This window comes from Coregonus lavaretus (genome assembly GCF_964263955.1).
Source record: "Coregonus lavaretus genome assembly, chromosome: 24".
NCBI classification, from domain to species: Eukaryota; Metazoa; Chordata; class Actinopteri; order Salmoniformes; family Salmonidae; genus Coregonus; species Coregonus lavaretus.
Window position 1 is genome coordinate 44,623,206 of NC_140011.1, and position 18,202 is coordinate 44,641,407.

At 43.4% G+C, this 18,202-nt stretch overlaps 2 protein-coding genes across 2 annotated transcripts in view; one reads left to right on the forward strand and one right to left on the reverse strand.

Annotated features, from left to right (window-relative positions):
* The window catches only part of LOC311100120 (proline and serine-rich protein 1-like), a 39,301-nt gene extending 31,515 nt beyond the window's left edge, over positions 1-7,786 (reverse strand). Inside the window, exons 1-3 of the mRNA XM_084140888.1 lie at positions 7,297-7,786; positions 6,323-6,388; positions 2,878-2,946 (exon numbers count right to left, since the gene is read on the reverse strand). Of these exons, the coding sequence (XP_083997014.1) occupies positions 2,878-2,946; positions 6,323-6,388; positions 7,297-7,341 (180 nt within the window). The 5' untranslated portion in view covers positions 7,342-7,786. The remainder of the gene's footprint in view (positions 1-2,877; positions 2,947-6,322; positions 6,389-7,296) is intronic.
* Positions 7,787-8,072: 286 nt separating this feature from the next.
* LOC311100121 (vacuolar protein-sorting-associated protein 36-like) overlaps positions 8,073-18,202 on the forward strand; it is a 45,932-nt gene continuing 35,802 nt past the window's right edge. The window contains exons 1-5 of the mRNA XM_084140889.1: positions 8,073-8,273; positions 8,579-8,647; positions 8,858-8,928; positions 10,153-10,267; positions 16,195-16,284. Coding sequence (XP_083997015.1) covers positions 8,178-8,273; positions 8,579-8,647; positions 8,858-8,928; positions 10,153-10,267; positions 16,195-16,284 — 441 coding nt within the window. The 5' untranslated portion in view covers positions 8,073-8,177. The remainder of the gene's footprint in view (positions 8,274-8,578; positions 8,648-8,857; positions 8,929-10,152; positions 10,268-16,194; positions 16,285-18,202) is intronic.

Here is an 18,202-nt window from a genome sequence, read left to right on the forward strand (position 1 = left end):
ATTTAGCAGACGCTCTTACCCAGAGCGACTTACAGTTAGTGAATACATCTTTTTTTATACTGGCCCCCCGTGGGAATCAAACCCACAACCCTGGCGTTGCAAACGCCATGCTCTATCAACTGAGCTACATCCCTGCCGGCCATTCCCTCCCCTACCCTGGACGACACTGGGCGAATTGTGCGCCGCCCATGAGTCTCCCGGTCGCGGCCGGCTGCGACAGAGCCTGGATTCGAACCAGGATCTCTAGTGGCACAGTTAACACTGCGATGCAGTGCCTTAGACCACTGCGCCACTCAGGAGACAATTAGCAAAGACGGGTCCAAATTGTCAGCCCCTAATGACTTCATGGTGTCAAAAGCTAACAAGGCAGCAAGAACTTCTGTTTCTGTGAGTTGCCAAAAAAGAAAAACCCTGACTACCATTTCCCCAAGTCACTTGCGATTGACTGATCATCCATTGCAGGTCAACTGGAGGCCAAGACCAGTATGACCATCGGAGATAAAACGATGATTAAAAGCATCACAAATGTTAACTTTTCCAGTAATGATGCAGGAGTCTAAAACGACTTGCTTAGACAGGGAAGTAGAGGAATGACCCCGCTTCAGTGAATTAACGGTTTTCCAGAATGTAGAGGATCACTAACAGTCTGCCATATAGTGCTCAGGTAGCAAGGCTCTTCATCCAGGAGGGTATCCTCTTTTTATTTTTTTTCCCTCACCTTTATTTCAACCAGGTAAGGCCAGTTGAGAAAAAGTTCTCATTTACAACTGCGACCTGGCCATGATAAAGGTTTAGAATCGTGCCCTACCCTACTCTAAATACAGCAAAATAATATCCAACGACTGAAGATCGATTTCTAAGAAACTTCTAGGAAATGTATTTTTTAGGGCTGCCCCCCGACTAAAAACAAATCTTGGTCAACCTAAAGTTGACTGTTCTTTCGACCAATCGATTGGTGAAATTTTTTTAATGTGTATTTTTCCATATAGACACACCCTATGTGTTTTAATAAAATCAACTATATGCATTGAGCTTGTCTGATGCTTTAAGCTTACGATTTGATGAAATAAGACAAATGCCTCAAGAGGGTGCCAGAGATTTAGATAATAACATTTTACCTGACCCAACTATTCTCCTCCAGCTCCTGCCGGCTTTCGCAGAATGCCAATTTATCTTACCATTTCTACCGATCTGCCAGTTACGGTTTTCATATGCACATTTTCGTGAAACAGTTTCATTTAATTTCTAATTACGTCTTCATATCTCAAAATCATTGTCATGTGGTTAATCAAAATTCTATCCAAATCCAAATGATACAAATGTTTGCTATTATTATTATTTTTTTATGAAAAATATACAACTGAAAAATCACATTTACGTAAGTATTCAGACCCTTTACTCAGTACTTTGTAGAAGCACCTTTGGAAACGATTACAACCACGAGTCTTCTTGGGTATGACGCTACAAGCTTGGCACACCTGAATTAGGGGAGTTAATCCCATTCTTCTCTGCAGATCCTCTCAAGCTCTGTCAGGTTGGATGGGGAGCGTCGCTGCACAGCTATTTTGAGGTCTCTCCAGAGATGTTAGATCGGGTTCAAGTCCGGGCTCTGGCTGGGCCACTCAAGGACATTCAGAGACTTGTCCCAAAGCCACACCTGCGTTGTCTTGGCTGTGTGCTTAAGGTCGTTGTCCTGTTGGAAGGTGAACCTTCGCCCCAGTCTGAGGTCCTGAGCGCTCTGGAGCAGTTTTTCATCAAGGATCTCTCTGTACTTTGCTCCGTTCATCTTTCCCTTGATCCTGACTAGTCTCCCAGTCCCTGCCGCTGAAAAACATCCCCACAGCATGACGCTGCCACCACCATGCTTCACCGTAGGGATGGTGCCAGGTTTCCTCCAGAGATTACGCTTGGCATTCAGGCCAAAGAGTTCAATCTTGTTTCCATCAGACCAGAGAATCTTGTTTCTCATGGTCTGAGAGTCCTTTAGGTGCCTTTTGGCTAAATCCAAGCAGACTGTCATGTGCCTTTTACTGAGGAGTGGCTTCCGTCTGGCCACTCTACCATAAAGGCCTGATTGGTGGATTGCTGCAGAGATGGTTGTCCTTCTGGAAGGTTATCCAATCTCCACAGAGGAACTCTAGAGCTCTGTCAGAGTGACCATCGGGCTCATGGTCACCTCCCTGACCAAGGCCCTTCTCCCCCGATTGCTCAGTTTGGTCGGGCGGCCAGCTCTAGGAAGAGTCTTGGTGTTTCCAAACTTCCATTTAAAAATGATGGAGGCCACTGTGTTCTTGGGGAACTTCAATGCTGCAGACATTTTTTGGTACTCTTCCCCAGATCTGTGCCTCGACACAATCCTGTCTCGGAGCTCTACGGACAATTCCTTCGACCTCATGGCTTGGTTTTTGCTCTGACATGCACTGTCAACTGTGGGACCTTATATAGACAGGTGTGTGCCTTTCCAAATCATGTTCAATCAATTGAATTTACCACAGGTGGACTCCAATCTAGTTGTAGAAACATCTCAAGGATGATCAATAGAAACAGGATGTACTGGAGCTCAATTTCGAGTTGCATAGCAAAGGGTCTGAATTCTTATGTAAATAAGGTATTTCAGTTTGGATATATTTAATAAATTTGCATAATTTTCTAAAAACCTGTTTTCGCTTTGTAATTATGTGGTATTGTGTGTAGATTGAGGAGGAAAATGTTTTATTTAATCAATTTTAGAATAAGACTAACATAACAAAATGTGCAAAAAGTCAAGGGGTCTGAATACTTTCCGAAGGCACTGTATATTTACGTTTACACAGTCATAAACAAAACATTATCAGAGTTGGCTAATTAATTTAGAGAAATGTTGTTGTTGTCACTCACATGTTGAAGAGCTTTGACAGCTTTGATCTGAGGCTCTGCCCAGGAGAAGTACTTCAGCATGTCCATTACCTGGAGGAAGAAGGGGAGGGTTAGCAAGTCAATTACCTGGAGGGAGAAGGGGAGGGGTTAGCAAGTCAATTACCTGGAGGGAGAAGGGGTTAGCATGTCCATTACCTGGAGGGAGAAGGGGTTAGCATGTCAATTACCTGGAGGGAGAAGGGGAGGGGTTAGCATGTCAATTACCTGGAGGGAGAAGGGGAGGGGTTAGCATGTCAATTACCTGGAGGGAGAAGGGGAGGGTTAGCATGTCAATTACCTGGAGGGAGAAGGGGTTAGCATGTCAATTACCTGGAGGGAGAAGGGGAGGGGTTAGCATGTCAATTACCTGGAGGGAGAAGGGGAGGGGTTAGCATGTCAATTACCTGGAGGGAGAAGGGGAGGGGTTAGCATGTCAATTACCTGGAGGGAGAAGGGGAGGGTTAGCATGTCCATTACCTGGAGGGAGAAGGGGAGGGGTTAGCATGTAAATTACCTGGAGGGAGAAGGGGAGGGGTTAGCATGTCAATTACCTGGAGGGAGAAGGGGAGGGTTAGCATGTCCATTACCTGGAGGGAGAAGGGGAGGGGTTAGCATGTCAATTACCTGGAGGGAGAAGGGGAGGGTTAGCATGTCTCTGTGACCGGTTGTCCTTCATCAACCTTCTTTCAGAATGGCTGTCCTTGATCAACCTTCTCTGTGACCGGCTGTCATTCATTTACCTTCTCTGTGACTGGCTGTCCTTGATCAACCTTCTCTGTGACCGGCTGTCATTCATTAACCTTCTCTGTGACTGGCTGTCCTTCATCAACCTTCTCTGTGACTGGCTGTCCTTCATTAACCTTCTCTGTGACTGGCTGTCCTTCATCAACCTTCTCTGTGACTGGCTGTCCTTCATCAACCTTCTCTGTGACCGGCTGTCATTTATTTTTTATTTAACCTTTATTTAACTAGGTAAGTTCTTCTTATTTACAATGACGGCCAAACCCGGACGACGCTGGGCCAATTGTGCGCCACCGTATGGGACTCCCAATCACGGCCGGTTGTGATACAGTCTGGAATAGAACCAGGGGGTCTGTAGTGACGCCTCAAGCACTGAGATGCAGTGCCTTAGACCGCTGCGCCACTCGGGAGTCATTCATAAAATATGCCATTTAGCAGACGCTTTTATCCAAAGCAACTTACAGTCATGTGCGCATACATTTTTACGTATGGGTGGTCCCGGGGATCGAACCCACTACCCTGGCGTTACAAGCACCATGCTCTACCAATTGAGCTACAGAGGACCATTCATCAACCTTTACTGTGACTGGCTGTCATTTATCAACCTTCTCTGTGACTGGCTGTCATTCATTAACCTTCTCTGTGACCGGCTGTCATTCATAAACTTCTCTGTGACCGGCTGTCATTCATTAACCTTCTCTGTGACCGGCATTCATCAACCTTCTCTGTGACTGCAGTCATTCATCAACCTTCTCTGTGACTGGCTGTCATTCATTAACCTTCTCTGTGACTGGCTGTCATTCATTAACCTTCTCTGTGACCGGCTGTCATTCATCAACCTTCTCTGTGACTGGCTGTCAATCATCAACTGTTACGTGTGACATGTTTTTCTTTCTCCCAATCTTCCTTTGTAGTGTGTGTGTGTGGTTCAGAGTGGTTGCTCTGTTTGTGTGTTCTGGTCATTACAGGTGTGCTGAGTTGCGGCTGACGATGGTGGGGCGTGGCTTCGGTCCGGAGTCCTGGCAGCTGTGGTTAAGTGACTGATTGACTAGAGTATATAAACTGTTTGCCGTGTGAGCTTAACAGAGAGAGGGGGCACTTTTTGTTTGGCTGAGGATTTGGTTATTGGTTGTTTTGATGTATCTTTGTTTGTGTTCCAGCCTGTCCACCTGATGTATTCCACCCTACCTGGGTCCTGGAGAAGGGAAAGGTAGTTCTGCCCATGGATGTACATTCACACGTAGATAACCCACTGTTTTACACACTAGGTTAGCCGGACGGGTGTCACCCCTGTATTTGTGGTAACAGGTAGGAAAGTGGGTTAGGGCTTAGAGTGTGTTAGGAAGGATTAGGTGTGTAGAAGATGAGGGACCTTTTGTTTATTTTCATTACTTGGACCCCGTTCCCAAATATTCCCTTCTCTTACCTCAAATCAAATCAAAATGTATTGGTCACATGCGCCGAATACAACAGGTGCAGACATTACAGTGAAATGCTTACTTACAGCCCTTAACCAACAGTGCATTTATTTTTAACAAAAAAAGTAAAAATAAAACAACAACTAAAAAAGTGTTGAGAAAAAAAGAGCAGAAGTAAAATAAAATAACAGTAGGGAGGCTATATATACAGGGGGGTACCGGTGCAGAGTCAATTTTCGGGGGCACCGGCTAGTTGAGGTAGTTGAAGTAATATGTACATGTGGGTAGAGTTAAAGTGACTATGCATAAATAATTAACAGAGTAGCAGCAGCGTAAAAAGGATGGGGTGGGGGGGCAGTGCAAATAGTCCGGGTAGCCATGATTAGCTGTTCAGGAGTCTTATGGCTTGGGGGTAGAAGCTGTTGAGAAGTCTTTTGGACCTAGACTTGGCACTCCGGTACCGCTTGCCGTGCGGTAGCAGGGAGAACAGTCTATGACTAGGGTGGCTGGAGTCTTTGACAATTTTGAGGGCCTTCCTCTGTCACCGCCTGGTATAGAGGTCCTGGATGGCAGGAAGCTTGGCCCCAGTGATGTACTGGGCCGTACGCACTACCCTCTGTAGTGCCTTGCGGTCGGAGGCCAAGCAGTTGCCATACCAGGCGGTGATGCAACCAGTCAGGATGCTCTCGATGGTGCAGCTGTAGAATTTTTTGAGGATCTGAGGACCCATGCCAAATCTTTTCAGTCTCCTGAGAGGGAATATGCTTTGTCGTGCCCTCTTCACGACTGTCTTGGTGTGTTTGGACCATGATAGTTCGTTGGTGATGTGGACACCAAGGAACTTGAAGCTCTCAACCTGTTCCACTACAGCCCCGTCGATGAGAATGGGGGCGTGCTCAGTCCTCTTTTTTTCCCTGTAGTCCACAATCATCTCCAATCATCTCCAATCATCTCCTTCCTACCTTCCCTGGTTTGTTTGATTGGTCTTTGTTTTATTACTGTTTCTTTATGGGTGCTGTATATTATTTTGTTCAGTACATTACTAAACGACCACAGAGGGCTAACATTGAGTTCTGCTTGTTGTGTCTGGTTATTTTAGTTAGTTACACCCCACATTTCTTCCCCATCCATCTAGTTTACATTGTGTGCGTAGGCACGGGTATTTACGTCTCCTCCTCAGACGAGCTACACCCGAGGGGAGAACGTAACATCAACCTTCTCTGTGACTGGCTGTCAATCATCAAACTTCTGTTTGCTAGCTACTGTACCTGCTCGCTGGAGAAGTACCCGTGCACCTGCTCTATCGCCTTGATCCGCTGATCTGTTAGCACGCACTGCAGAGAGAGAAGAAGACCAATAAAAACAGTTGGAAATGACTCCTAGTGTACATAGTCAGTCGTGTGGATACTGTCTGCTCTGCTCTCCATAGCCAGCTAGCTGACAAGTGAACCAGAATCTGGGCTTATAGGAGGCGATGAATATGGCGATTCTCCTTCAAGCCAGTCAACTTGCCATTCACCAGCTTTTCAAGCTTAATGATAAAAGTATTTTGACACATTTCTATCGTCACTATGTACCAAAAAGGTCTAAATAAAAAGATGCATATAACCGGAAAAAATGCCTGGAAAGAATTTAAGTATTGTTTTTACCAAGCGTGCATGGCCAAATCCTTTTCTGTACCTCAAATAAAATCACTAATTAAGCACAGGTTGGCTGATCCAGCAGCAGGGTTGATTTGATCACCTACAACAGTATGAACGTCATACCAATCTGTTTTCACACGCGCTTCTTGGAATACAATAATATTTCATGTAAGTAGACAATATAGGGTACGTTTTACAGTGATTGTATAGTTCTAGATAGGATAGGCTTTATTTAGTGTATTTTAATTCCATGACTAATATTGCAGGAGGTGCAGAAGAGGTGGATTTGGCTCATGAGCACTTGGTCAAAAACAATCCTTAAGGCTTTTATTTTTTATTTTAAATCTTTTTTGGAAGTACATACCGGTCGTAACGGCAGTAAAGACGATAGTTGGTCAGCGAAACATTATTTGGTAAGTACCGAAAGTATTTTAACATTATCAAGCTTGAAAAGCTGGTGAATGGCTGCTTCATCGGCTTAAAGGAGAATCGCCATTTTCAGTCTCCTGAGTCCTGTAAACCCATATTCTCGTTCAGCTGAAAAAGTCGTTTACGTGGAAAAGTAATTTAGCCACTTTGGTTAACTGAACCCAACTTACCTTCCTGATTTCGTCTAAGACGATGTCGAATGATTTCTTATCCATGTTTGATTGGATAACACGATCTCGGATTCTCCCCTCTTCAGTGTTCTTACTCCTTGATAAATAGCAACCTGGCTGGCTCGCTTGAGTCAGTGGACGTGAGTTAGCTAACGTTACAGTACAATCAATATAACTGACATAATCTCAAAACGGACAAACTACCGGTAGCTAACTATTAAAATAGAGCTATACACTTCATAATGCGGCTTTAAGACAAAGTATATTCACAAATAGCACATTATTTGCAACGTTTTCTTTGTTGTCCTCGTTCAAATCTATTGCTAGCAAGAAAGTGCTGCAAAGCTGTGTAGACTGGCTACTTGACAGCTTGGCTAACGTTAGCTTAACTCTGCAGTTTATGATATCCCCCGAGCAGAAAGGGTCAAATGCTCTATGGAAAATGAAGACATCAATTAATTAATCCAACCGAAGCGTTTGACAATGTCTATCGTATGTACATTAGTTTATCGACATATTTTGAACTGTACAAACAGCCACAATAAACTAAGCCGCTAACACCGCTGCGACACTTCCTTTGCTAGGACCCCATTCAAAAACATGAGTAAAAATATCACTTTCTCAGAACATATATTTTTGTTCAAAGTGGAACTATATATTAACACAAATTATGATGCGACCATTGTATTCTCACATTTTATGTAGGCAGAAACTGTGAAATAATCGATGTATTGTTAATGTTTTCGATCAGGCAGCTGGGCGGGGCACAAACAGGCACATGTTTGAACACCCTTGAGGAAGTAGACACAAAAATGTCGTCGGATCTGTGAGAAGTTGGCAAATATTTATTTATACTTATATTTTGTGTTGATGCAAGTAAAATGGACAGATTCACATGGTCAAATGGTCTTCTGGAAATGAATGAAACGTTGGTGATTCAACAACGAGGTGTCAAACTTTATGACGGAGAAGACAAGGTATGACGTTAACTAGCTCATATTGCCAGGCAAGGAAGACTGCTAGCTACCTAAATTGGTAACGTTACATGCTTAGCTAGCCATCTAGCTAAATGTGTTTTTAGGAAATAGTGGAATAAATCTAGTTAACTAGCTAAACGGAAATACAATAACTTCACTAGTTGCATGGGCGTGTTTTTGCCTTGCCAAACATGTTTACGGGTTATTGTTGATGTTTACAACAGTGCTGTCAGACTAAATACACATTTCTGCCTGCCCCATATCTGACAATTTGTTGTCCCTCTCTCGCTCTGTTTTTCCACAAGGCCAAGTTGGATGTTGGAATTGCTCTGCTGAGTACTCACCAGTTAATATGGAGGGACCTGAAGAATAATGTACAGTGACACTTTATATATACAATCTATGGGTGACACCCACCACAGCTATATTAGCCAGTGTGATCTTTGATGCTTTTCTTGACCTTTTCCATGTTCCTAATAAGATGGCCTATATTATTTACTCTCTTAACACACACGTGTGTGTGTGTGTGTGTGTGTGTGTGTGTGTGTGTGTGTGTGTGTGTGTGTGTGTGTGTGTGTGTGTAGGAATGCTGCATAGCCATACCCCTTTCTCAGATCATCTACTTTGAGGAACAAGCTGCGGGTATCGGAAAGAGGTGACTCCTAATTAAACCATGTAGCCTATTGAAACAATACCCACCACTTTGTAGCATATACATATTGCAGACATTCAGGATTTGTTGTTCAGAAGTGTTGTGAAATGTGACTTATGACTGAATATGATTTAGAATGCGTGAATATAATTTATACTGAACAAAAATATAAACAAATGTACAGTTCATATAGGGAAATCAGTCAATTGAAAAATTCATTAGGCCCTAATCTATGGATTTCACATGACTGGGTAGCGGTGCAGCCATGGGTGGGCCTGGGAGGGCATAGGCCCACCCACTGGGGAGCCGGGCCCAGCCAATCAGAATGAGTGTTTCCCCACAAAAGGGCTTTATTACAGACAGAAATACTCCTCAGTTTCATCAGCTGTCCGGGTGGCTGGTCTCAGATGATCCCGCAGGCGAAGAAGCCGGATGTGGAGGTCCTGGGCTGGTGTGGTTACACGTGGTTTGCGGTTGTGAGGCCGGTTGGACGTACTGCCAAATTCTCTAAAACGATGTTGGAGGTAGAATTCTCTAAAACGATGTTGGAGGCAGCTTATGGTAGAGAAATGAACATTCAATTCTCTGGCAACAGCTCTGGTGGACATTCCTGCAGTCAGCATGCCAATTGCATGCTCCCTCAACTTGAGACATCTGTGGCATTGTGTTGTGTGACAAAACTGCACATTTTAGAATGGCCTTTTTTTGTCCCCAGCACAAGGTGCACCTGTGTAATGATCATGCTGTTTAATCAGCTTCTTGATATGCCACACCTGTCAGGTGGATGGATTATCTTGGCAAAAGAAAAATGCTCACTAACAGGGATGTAAACTAATTTGTGCACAACATTTTAGAGAAATACGCTTTTTGTGCGTATGGAACATTTCTGGGATCTTTTACTTCAACTCATGAGACATAGGACCAACACTTAACGTTGCGTTTTATATTTTTGTTCAGTTTATAATACGTGAATATGATTTATAATGAGGGAATATGATTTATAATGAAAGTGGTCATCTTTAGCTCAGTTGGTAGAGCACGGATATTGGGTTCGATTCCCAGGACCACTCATATGTAAAATGTATATACGCGGGACTACTGTAAGTCACTTTGGATAAAAGTGTCTGCTAAATGGCTATTATTATTATTCTTATATTAGTTGACTGTGCTTTCATCATTGATATATGACAGAACATCCCCTCTCTCTCGCTGTATCTGACCCTGCAGTGCCAAGATTGTGATCCACCTGCACTCTGCCCCGGCCAATAAGGAGCCAGGACCCTACCAGCAGAGCAAGTTCTCCTACATCAAATTGTCCTTCAAAGAGCATGGACAGATAGAGGTGGGTCGACAGTAGCAGTCATTTATTATTACTGTTATTATTATATGTAGGCCGTATTTACATTTACATATACATCATTTAGCAGATGCTCTTATCCAGAGCGGCTTACAGATAGTGCAGTCGTCGTACTTGGTAGTCCATAGTAGTTTAGTGTTATTAATGGCTGTATTTGGCAAGTAAAGGCTGAATTACAGTACACAACACATAGTAGCTAGTGACACTGAGAGAAATACCGTTGGATACTGGCTAGTGATACTGTGATGAGAGTAATACCGTTGGATACTGGCTAGTGACACTGAGAGAAATACCGTTGGATACTAGCTAGTGACACTGAGAGTAATACCGTTGGATACTAGCTAGTGATACTGTGAGTAATACCGTTGGATACTAGCTAGTGATACTGTGAGAAATACCGTTGGATACTAGCTAGTGATACTGTGAGTAATACCGTTGGATACTAGCTAGTGATACTGTGAGTAATACCGTTGGATACTAGCTAGTGATACTGTGAGTAATACCGTTGGATACTAGCTAGTGATACTGTGAGTAATACCGTTGGATACTAGCTAGTGATACTGTGAGAAATACCGTTGGATACTAGCTAGTGATACTGTGAGTAATACCGTTGGATACTAGCTAGTGACACTGAGAGAAATACCGTTGGATACTAGCTAGTGATACTGTGAGTAATACCGTTGGATACTGGCTAGTGACACTGAGAGTAATACCGTTGGATACTGGCTAGTGACACTGAGAGTAATACCGTTGGATACTAGCTAGTGATACTGTGAGTAATACCGTTGGATACTGGCTAGTGACACTGAGAGTAATACCGTTGGATACTGGCTAGTGACACTGAGAGTAATACCGTTGGATACTAGCTAGTGATACTGTGAGTAATACCGTTGGATACTGGCTAGTGACACTGAGAGAAATACCGTTGGATACTAGCTAGTGATACTGTGAGAAATACCGTTGGATACTAGCTAGTGATACTGTGAGAAATACCGTTGGATACTAGCTAGTGATACTGTGAGTAATACCGTTGGATACTAGCTAGTGATACTGTGAGAAATACCGTTGGATACTAGCTAGTGATACTGTGAGTAATACCGTTGGATACTGGCTAGTGATACTGTGAGTAATACCGTTGGATACTGGCTAGTGACACTGAGAGTAATACCGTTGGATACTGGCTAGTGACACTGAGAGTAATACCGTTGGATACTGGCTAGTGACACTGAGAGTAATACCGTTGGATACTGGCTAGTGACACTGAGAGAAATACCGTTGGATACTGGCTAGTGACACTGAGAGTAATACCGTTGGATACTGGCTAGTGACACTGAGAGTAATACCGTTGGATACTGGCTAGTGACGCTGAGAGTAATACCGTTGGATACTGGCTAGTGATACTGTGATGAGAGTAATACCGTTGGATACTAGCTAGTGATACTGTAAATATGTGATGAGTAATACCGTTGGATACTGGCTAGTGACACTGTGAGAAATACCGTTGGATACTGGCTAGTGACACTGAGAGTAATACCGTTGGATACTGGCTAGTGACACTGAGAGTAATACCGTTGGATACTGGCTAGTGACACTGAGAGAAATACCGTTGGATACTAGCTAGTGACACTGAGAGAAATACCGTTGGATACTGGCTAGTGACACTGTGATGAGAGTAATACCGTTGGATACTGGCTAGTGACACTGTGAGAAATACCGTTGGATACTGGCTAGTGACACTGTGATGAGAGTAATACCGTTGGATACTGGCTAGTGACACTGTGATGAGAGTAATACCGTTGGATACTAGCTAGTGATACTGTAAATATGTGATGAGTAATACCGTTGGATACTGGCTAGTGACACTGTGAGAAATACCGTTGGATACTGGCTAGTGACACTGTGAGAAATACCGTTGGATACTGGCTAGTGACACTGTGATGAGAGTAATACCGTTGGATACTGGCTAGTGACACTGTGAGAAATACCGTTGGATACTGGCTAGTGACACTGAGAGTAATACCGTTGGATACTGGCTAGTGACACTGAGAGTAATACCGTTGGATACTGGCTAGTGACACTGAGAGTAATACCGTTGGATACTGGCTAGTGATACTGTGATGAGAGTAATACCGTTGGATACTAGCTAGTGATACTGTAAATATGTGATGAGTAATACCGTTGGATACTGGCTAGTGACACTGTGAGAAATACCGTTGGATACTGGCTAGTGACACTGTGAGAAATACCGTTGGATACTGGCTAGTGACACTGAGAGTAATACCGTTGGATACTGGCTAGTGACACTGAGAGTAATACCGTTGGATACTGGCTAGTGACACTGAGAGAAATACCGTTGGATACTAGCTAGTGACACTGAGAGAAATACCGTTGGATACTGGCTAGTGACACTGTGATGAGAGTAATACCGTTGGATACTGGCTAGTGACACTGTGAGAAATACCGTTGGATACTGGCTAGTGACACTGTGATGAGAGTAATACCGTTGGATACTGGCTAGTGACACTGTGATGAGAGTAATACCGTTGGATACTAGCTAGTGATACTGTAAATATGTGATGAGTAATACCGTTGGATACTGGCTAGTGACACTGTGAGAAATACCGTTGGATACTGGCTAGTGACACTGTGAGAAATACCGTTGGATACTGGCTAGTGACACTGTGATGAGAGTAATACCGTTGGATACTGGCTAGTGACACTGTGAGAAATACCGTTGGATACTGGCTAGTGACACTGTGATGAGAGTAATACCGTTGGATACTAGCTAGTGATACTGTAAATATGTGATGAGTAATACCGTTGGATACTGGCTAGTGACACTGTGAGAAATACCGTTGGATACTGGCTAGTGACACTGAGAGTAATACCGTTGGATACTGGCTAGTGACACTGAGAGTAATACCGTTGGATACTGGCTAGTGACACTGAGAGTAATACCGTTGGATACTGGCTAGTGATACTGTGATGAGAGTAATACCGTTGGATACTAGCTAGTGATACTGTAAATATGTGATGAGTAATACCGTTGGATACTGGCTAGTGACACTGTGAGAAATACCGTTGGATACTGGCTAGTGACACTGAGAGTAATACCGTTGGATACTGGCTAGTGACACTGAGAGTAATACCGTTGGATACTGGCTAGTGACACTGAGAGAAATACCGTTGGATACTAGCTAGTGACACTGAGAGAAATACCGTTGGATACTGGCTAGTGACACTGTGATGAGAGTAATACCGTTGGATACTGGCTAGTGACACTGTGAGAAATACCGTTGGATACTGGCTAGTGACACTGTGATGAGAGTAATACCGTTGGATACTGGCTAGTGACACTGTGATGAGAGTAATACCGTTGGATACTAGCTAGTGATACTGTAAATATGTGATGAGTAATACCGTTGGATACTGGCTAGTGACACTGTGAGAAATACCGTTGGATACTGGCTAGTGACACTGTGAGAAATACCGTTGGATACTGGCTAGTGACACTGTGATGAGAGTAATACCGTTGGATACTGGCTAGTGACACTGTGATGAGAGTAATACCGTTGGATACTGGCTAGTGACACTGTGAGAAATACCGTTGGATACTGGCTAGTGACACTGTGATGAGAGTAATACCGTTGGATACTGGCTAGTGACACTGTGAGAAATACCGTTGGATACTGGCTAGTGATACTGAGAGTAATACCGTTGGATACTGGCTAGTGATACTGAGAGTAATACCGTTGGATACTAGCTAGTGATACTGTGATGAGAGTAATACCGTTGGATACTGGCTAGTGATACTGTGATGAGAGTAATACCGTTGGATACTGGCTAGTGATACTGTGATGAGAGTAATACCGTTGGATACTAGCTAGTGATACTGTAAATATGTGATGAGTAATACCGTTGGATACTAGCTAGTGATACTGTGATGAGAGTAATACCGTTGGATACTAGCTAGTGATACTGTAAATATGTGATGAGTAATACCGTTGGATACTAGCTAGTGATACTGTAAATATGTGATGAGTAATACCGTTGGATACTAGCTAGTGATACTGTGATGAGAGTAATACCGTTGGATACTAGCTAGTGATACTGTGATGAGAGTAATACCGTTGGATACTAGCTAGTGATACTGTGATGAGAGTAATACCGTTGGATACTAGCTAGTGATACTGTGATGAGAGTAATACCGTTGGATACTGGCTAGTGATACTGTAAATATGTGATGAGTAATACCGTTGGATACTAGCTAGTGATACTGTGATGAGAGTAATACCGTTGGATACTGGCTAGTGATACTGTGATGAGAGTAATACCGTTGGATACTAGCTAGTGATACTGTGATGAGAGTAATACCGTTGGATACTAGCTAGTGATACTGTAAATATGTGATGAGTAATACCGTTGGATACTAGCTAGTGATACTGTGATGAGAGTAATACCGTTGGATACTGGCTAGTGATACTGTGATGAGAGTAATACCGTTGGATACTGGCTAGTGATACTGTGATGAGAGTAATACCGTTGGATACTAGCTAGTGATACTGTAAATATGTGATGAGTAATACCGTTGGATACTAGCTAGTGATACTGTGATGAGAGTAATACCGTTGGATACTGGCTAGTGACACTGAGAGTAATACCGTTGGATACTGGCTAGTGACACTGAGAGAAATACCGTTGGATACTGGCTAGTGATACTGTGATGAGAGTAATACCGTTGGATACTAGCTAGTGATACTGTAAATATGTGATGAGTAATACCGTTGGATACTAGTTAGTGATACTGTGATGAGAGTAATACCGTTGGATACTGGCTAGTGATACTGTGATGAGAGTAATACCGTTGGATACTGGCTAGTGATACTGTGATGAGAGTAATACCGTTGGATACTAGCTAGTGATACTGTAAATATGTGATGAGTAATACCGTTGGATACTAGCTAGTGATACTGTGATGAGAGTAATACCGTTGGATACTAGCTAGTGATACTGTGATGAGAGTAATACCGTTGGATACTAGCTAGTGATACTGTGATGAGAGTAATACCGTTGGATACTAGCTAGTGATACTGTGATGAGAGTAATACCGTTGGATACTGGCTAGTGATACTGTAAATATGTGATGAGTAATACTGTTGGATACTAGCTAGTGATACTGTGATGAGAGTAATACCGTTGGATACTGGCTAGTGATACTGTGATGAGAGTAATACCGTTGGATACTAGCTAGTGATACTGTGATGAGAGTAATACCGTTGGATACTAGCTAGTGATACTGTGATGAGAGTAATACCGTTGGATACTAGCTAGTGATACTGTGATGAGAGTAATACCGTTGGATACTGGCTAGTGATACTGTGATGAGAGTAATACCGTTGGATACTAGCTAGTGATACTGTGATGAGAGTAATACCGTTGGATACTGGCTAGTGATACTGTGATGAGAGTAATACCGTTGGATACTAGCTAGTGATACTGTGATGAGAGTAATACCGTTGGATACTAGCTAGTGATACTGTGATGAGAGTAATACCGTTGGATACTAGCTAGTGATACTGTGATGAGAGTAATACCGTTGGTCCTGTGTGGCTCAGTTGGTAAGCGCATGAACAGACTGTAACGGAAAGGTCGGTGGTTCCAATCCCCGAGCTGACAAGGTGAAAAAATCTGCCCGTTCCCTTGAGCAAGGGACTTAACCCTAATTGCACCTGCAAGTCGCTCTGAATAAGCGCATCTGCTAAATGACTGAAATGTAAATGTACTGAAGGGAAATACCATTGAATGAGCAGTGAGTGAGTGAAACTGTAGTCTGATACATGCTGATTTAGAGCCAAAATGGCATCGTGTTTGTTTTTCTGTACTGACTGAGCCATCATGGTGTCTGTGGGTAGTTCTACAGGAGGCTGACAGAGGAGTTGAGTCAGAAGAGATGGGAGAGTACGCCCATGTCACAGCCCATCCCCACGGCAACGGACTCACAGGTCAGAGGTCGTCATAGAACAGACAATCTACTCTATTCCACTCTTCTCCACTCCACTCTTCTCTTCTCCACTCTTCTCTACTCTTCTCTTCTCCACTCTACTCTTCTCTACTCTTCTCCACTCTTCTATTCTCTACTCTTCTCCACTCTTCTCCACTCTTCTCCACTCTTCTCCACTCTTCTCTTCTCTTCTCCTCTCCACTCTTCTCCACTCTTCTCCACTCTTCTCTTCTCCACTCTTCTCCACTTTTCTCTTCTCTACTCTTCTCTACTCTTCTCCACTCTTCTCTTCTCCACTCTTCTCCACTCTTCTCTTCTCTTCTCCACTCTTCTCTTCTCCACTCTACTCTTCTCTACTCTTCTCTACTCTTCTCTACTCTTCTCTTCTCTACTCTTCTCCACTCTTCTCTTCTCTACTCTTCTCTTCTCCACTCTTCTCTTCTCCACTCTTCTCTACTCTTCTCTACGCTTCTCCACTCTTCTCCACTCTTCTCTTCTCTACTCTTCTCTTCTCCACTCTTCTCCACTCTTCTCCACTCTTCTCTTCTCCACTCTACTCTTCTCTACTCTTCTCCACTCTTCTATTCTCTACTCTTCTCTACTCTTCTCTACTCTTCTCTACTATTCTCCACTCTTCTCTACTCTTCTCTTCTCTACTCTTCTCCACTCTTCTCTTCTCCACTCTTCTCCACTCTTCTCTACTCTTCTCTACTCTTCTCTACTCTTCTCCACTCTACTCTTCTCTACTCTTCTCTACTCTTCTCCACTCTTCTCTACTCTTCTCCACTCTACTCTTCTCCACTCTTCTCTACTCTTCTCTTCTCTTCTCCTCTCCACTCTTCTCCACTCTTCTCCACTCTTCTCTTCTCCACTCTTCTCCACTTTTCTCTTCTCTACTCTTCTCTACTCTTCTCCACTCTTCTCTTCTCCACTCTTCTCCACTCTTCTCTTCTCTTCTCCACTCTTCTCCACTCTTCTCTACTCTTCTCTACTCTTCTCTACTCTGCTCTTCTCCACTCTTCTCCACTCTTATCTTCTCTTCTCCACTCTACTCTTCTCTACTCTTCTCTACTCTTCTCCACTCTTCTCTTCTCTACTCTTCTCTTCTCCACTCTTCTCTTCTCCACTCTTCTCTACTCTTCTCTACGCTTCTCCACTCTTCTCCACTCTTCTCTTCTCTACTCTTCTCTTCTCCACTCTTCTCCACTCTTCTCCACTCTTCTCTTCTCCACTCTACTCTTCTCTACTCTTCTCCACTATTCTATTCTCTACTCTTCTCTACTCTTCTCTACTATTCTCCACTCTTCTCTACTCTTCTCCACTCTTCTCTTCTCCACTCTTCTCTACTCTTCTCTACTCTTCTCTACTCTTCTCTACTCTTCTCCACTCTACTCTTCTCTACTCTTCTCTACTATTCTCCACTCTTCTCCACTCTTCTCCACTTTTCTCCACTTTTCTCCACTCTTCTCTTCTCTTCTCCACTCTTCTCTACTCTTCTCCACTCTTCTCTTCTCTTCTCTTCTCCACTCTTCTCTACTCTACTCTATTCTGTTATGGCCCTGTGTGGCTCTGTTGGTAAAGCAACGCTTATATTCTGATTTAATGTGACTGAGATGCAAAGACACCCAGCCATACAGTGGCACTGTTTCAGCTAGGGATGTTAACTAACGGTTAATCACCGAAAATACATTTGACCGGTCATGCTTATCGGTCTATAGGGCAGTTTGCATAATTTGGGGGAAGTAAATTGTTAGATTTGAACAAATCTCGTCAGTCATAAAAAACGCTTGCATACCCCCCCCCCCCCCACACACACATTGCATAATCCCCCCCCCCCCCCCCCCCCCACATTGCGAGCAAAACATTTTAGCAGCCCCCCCTTTGACAGCGGAGATAATGTTTTTAGTTTTCGAGTTTTA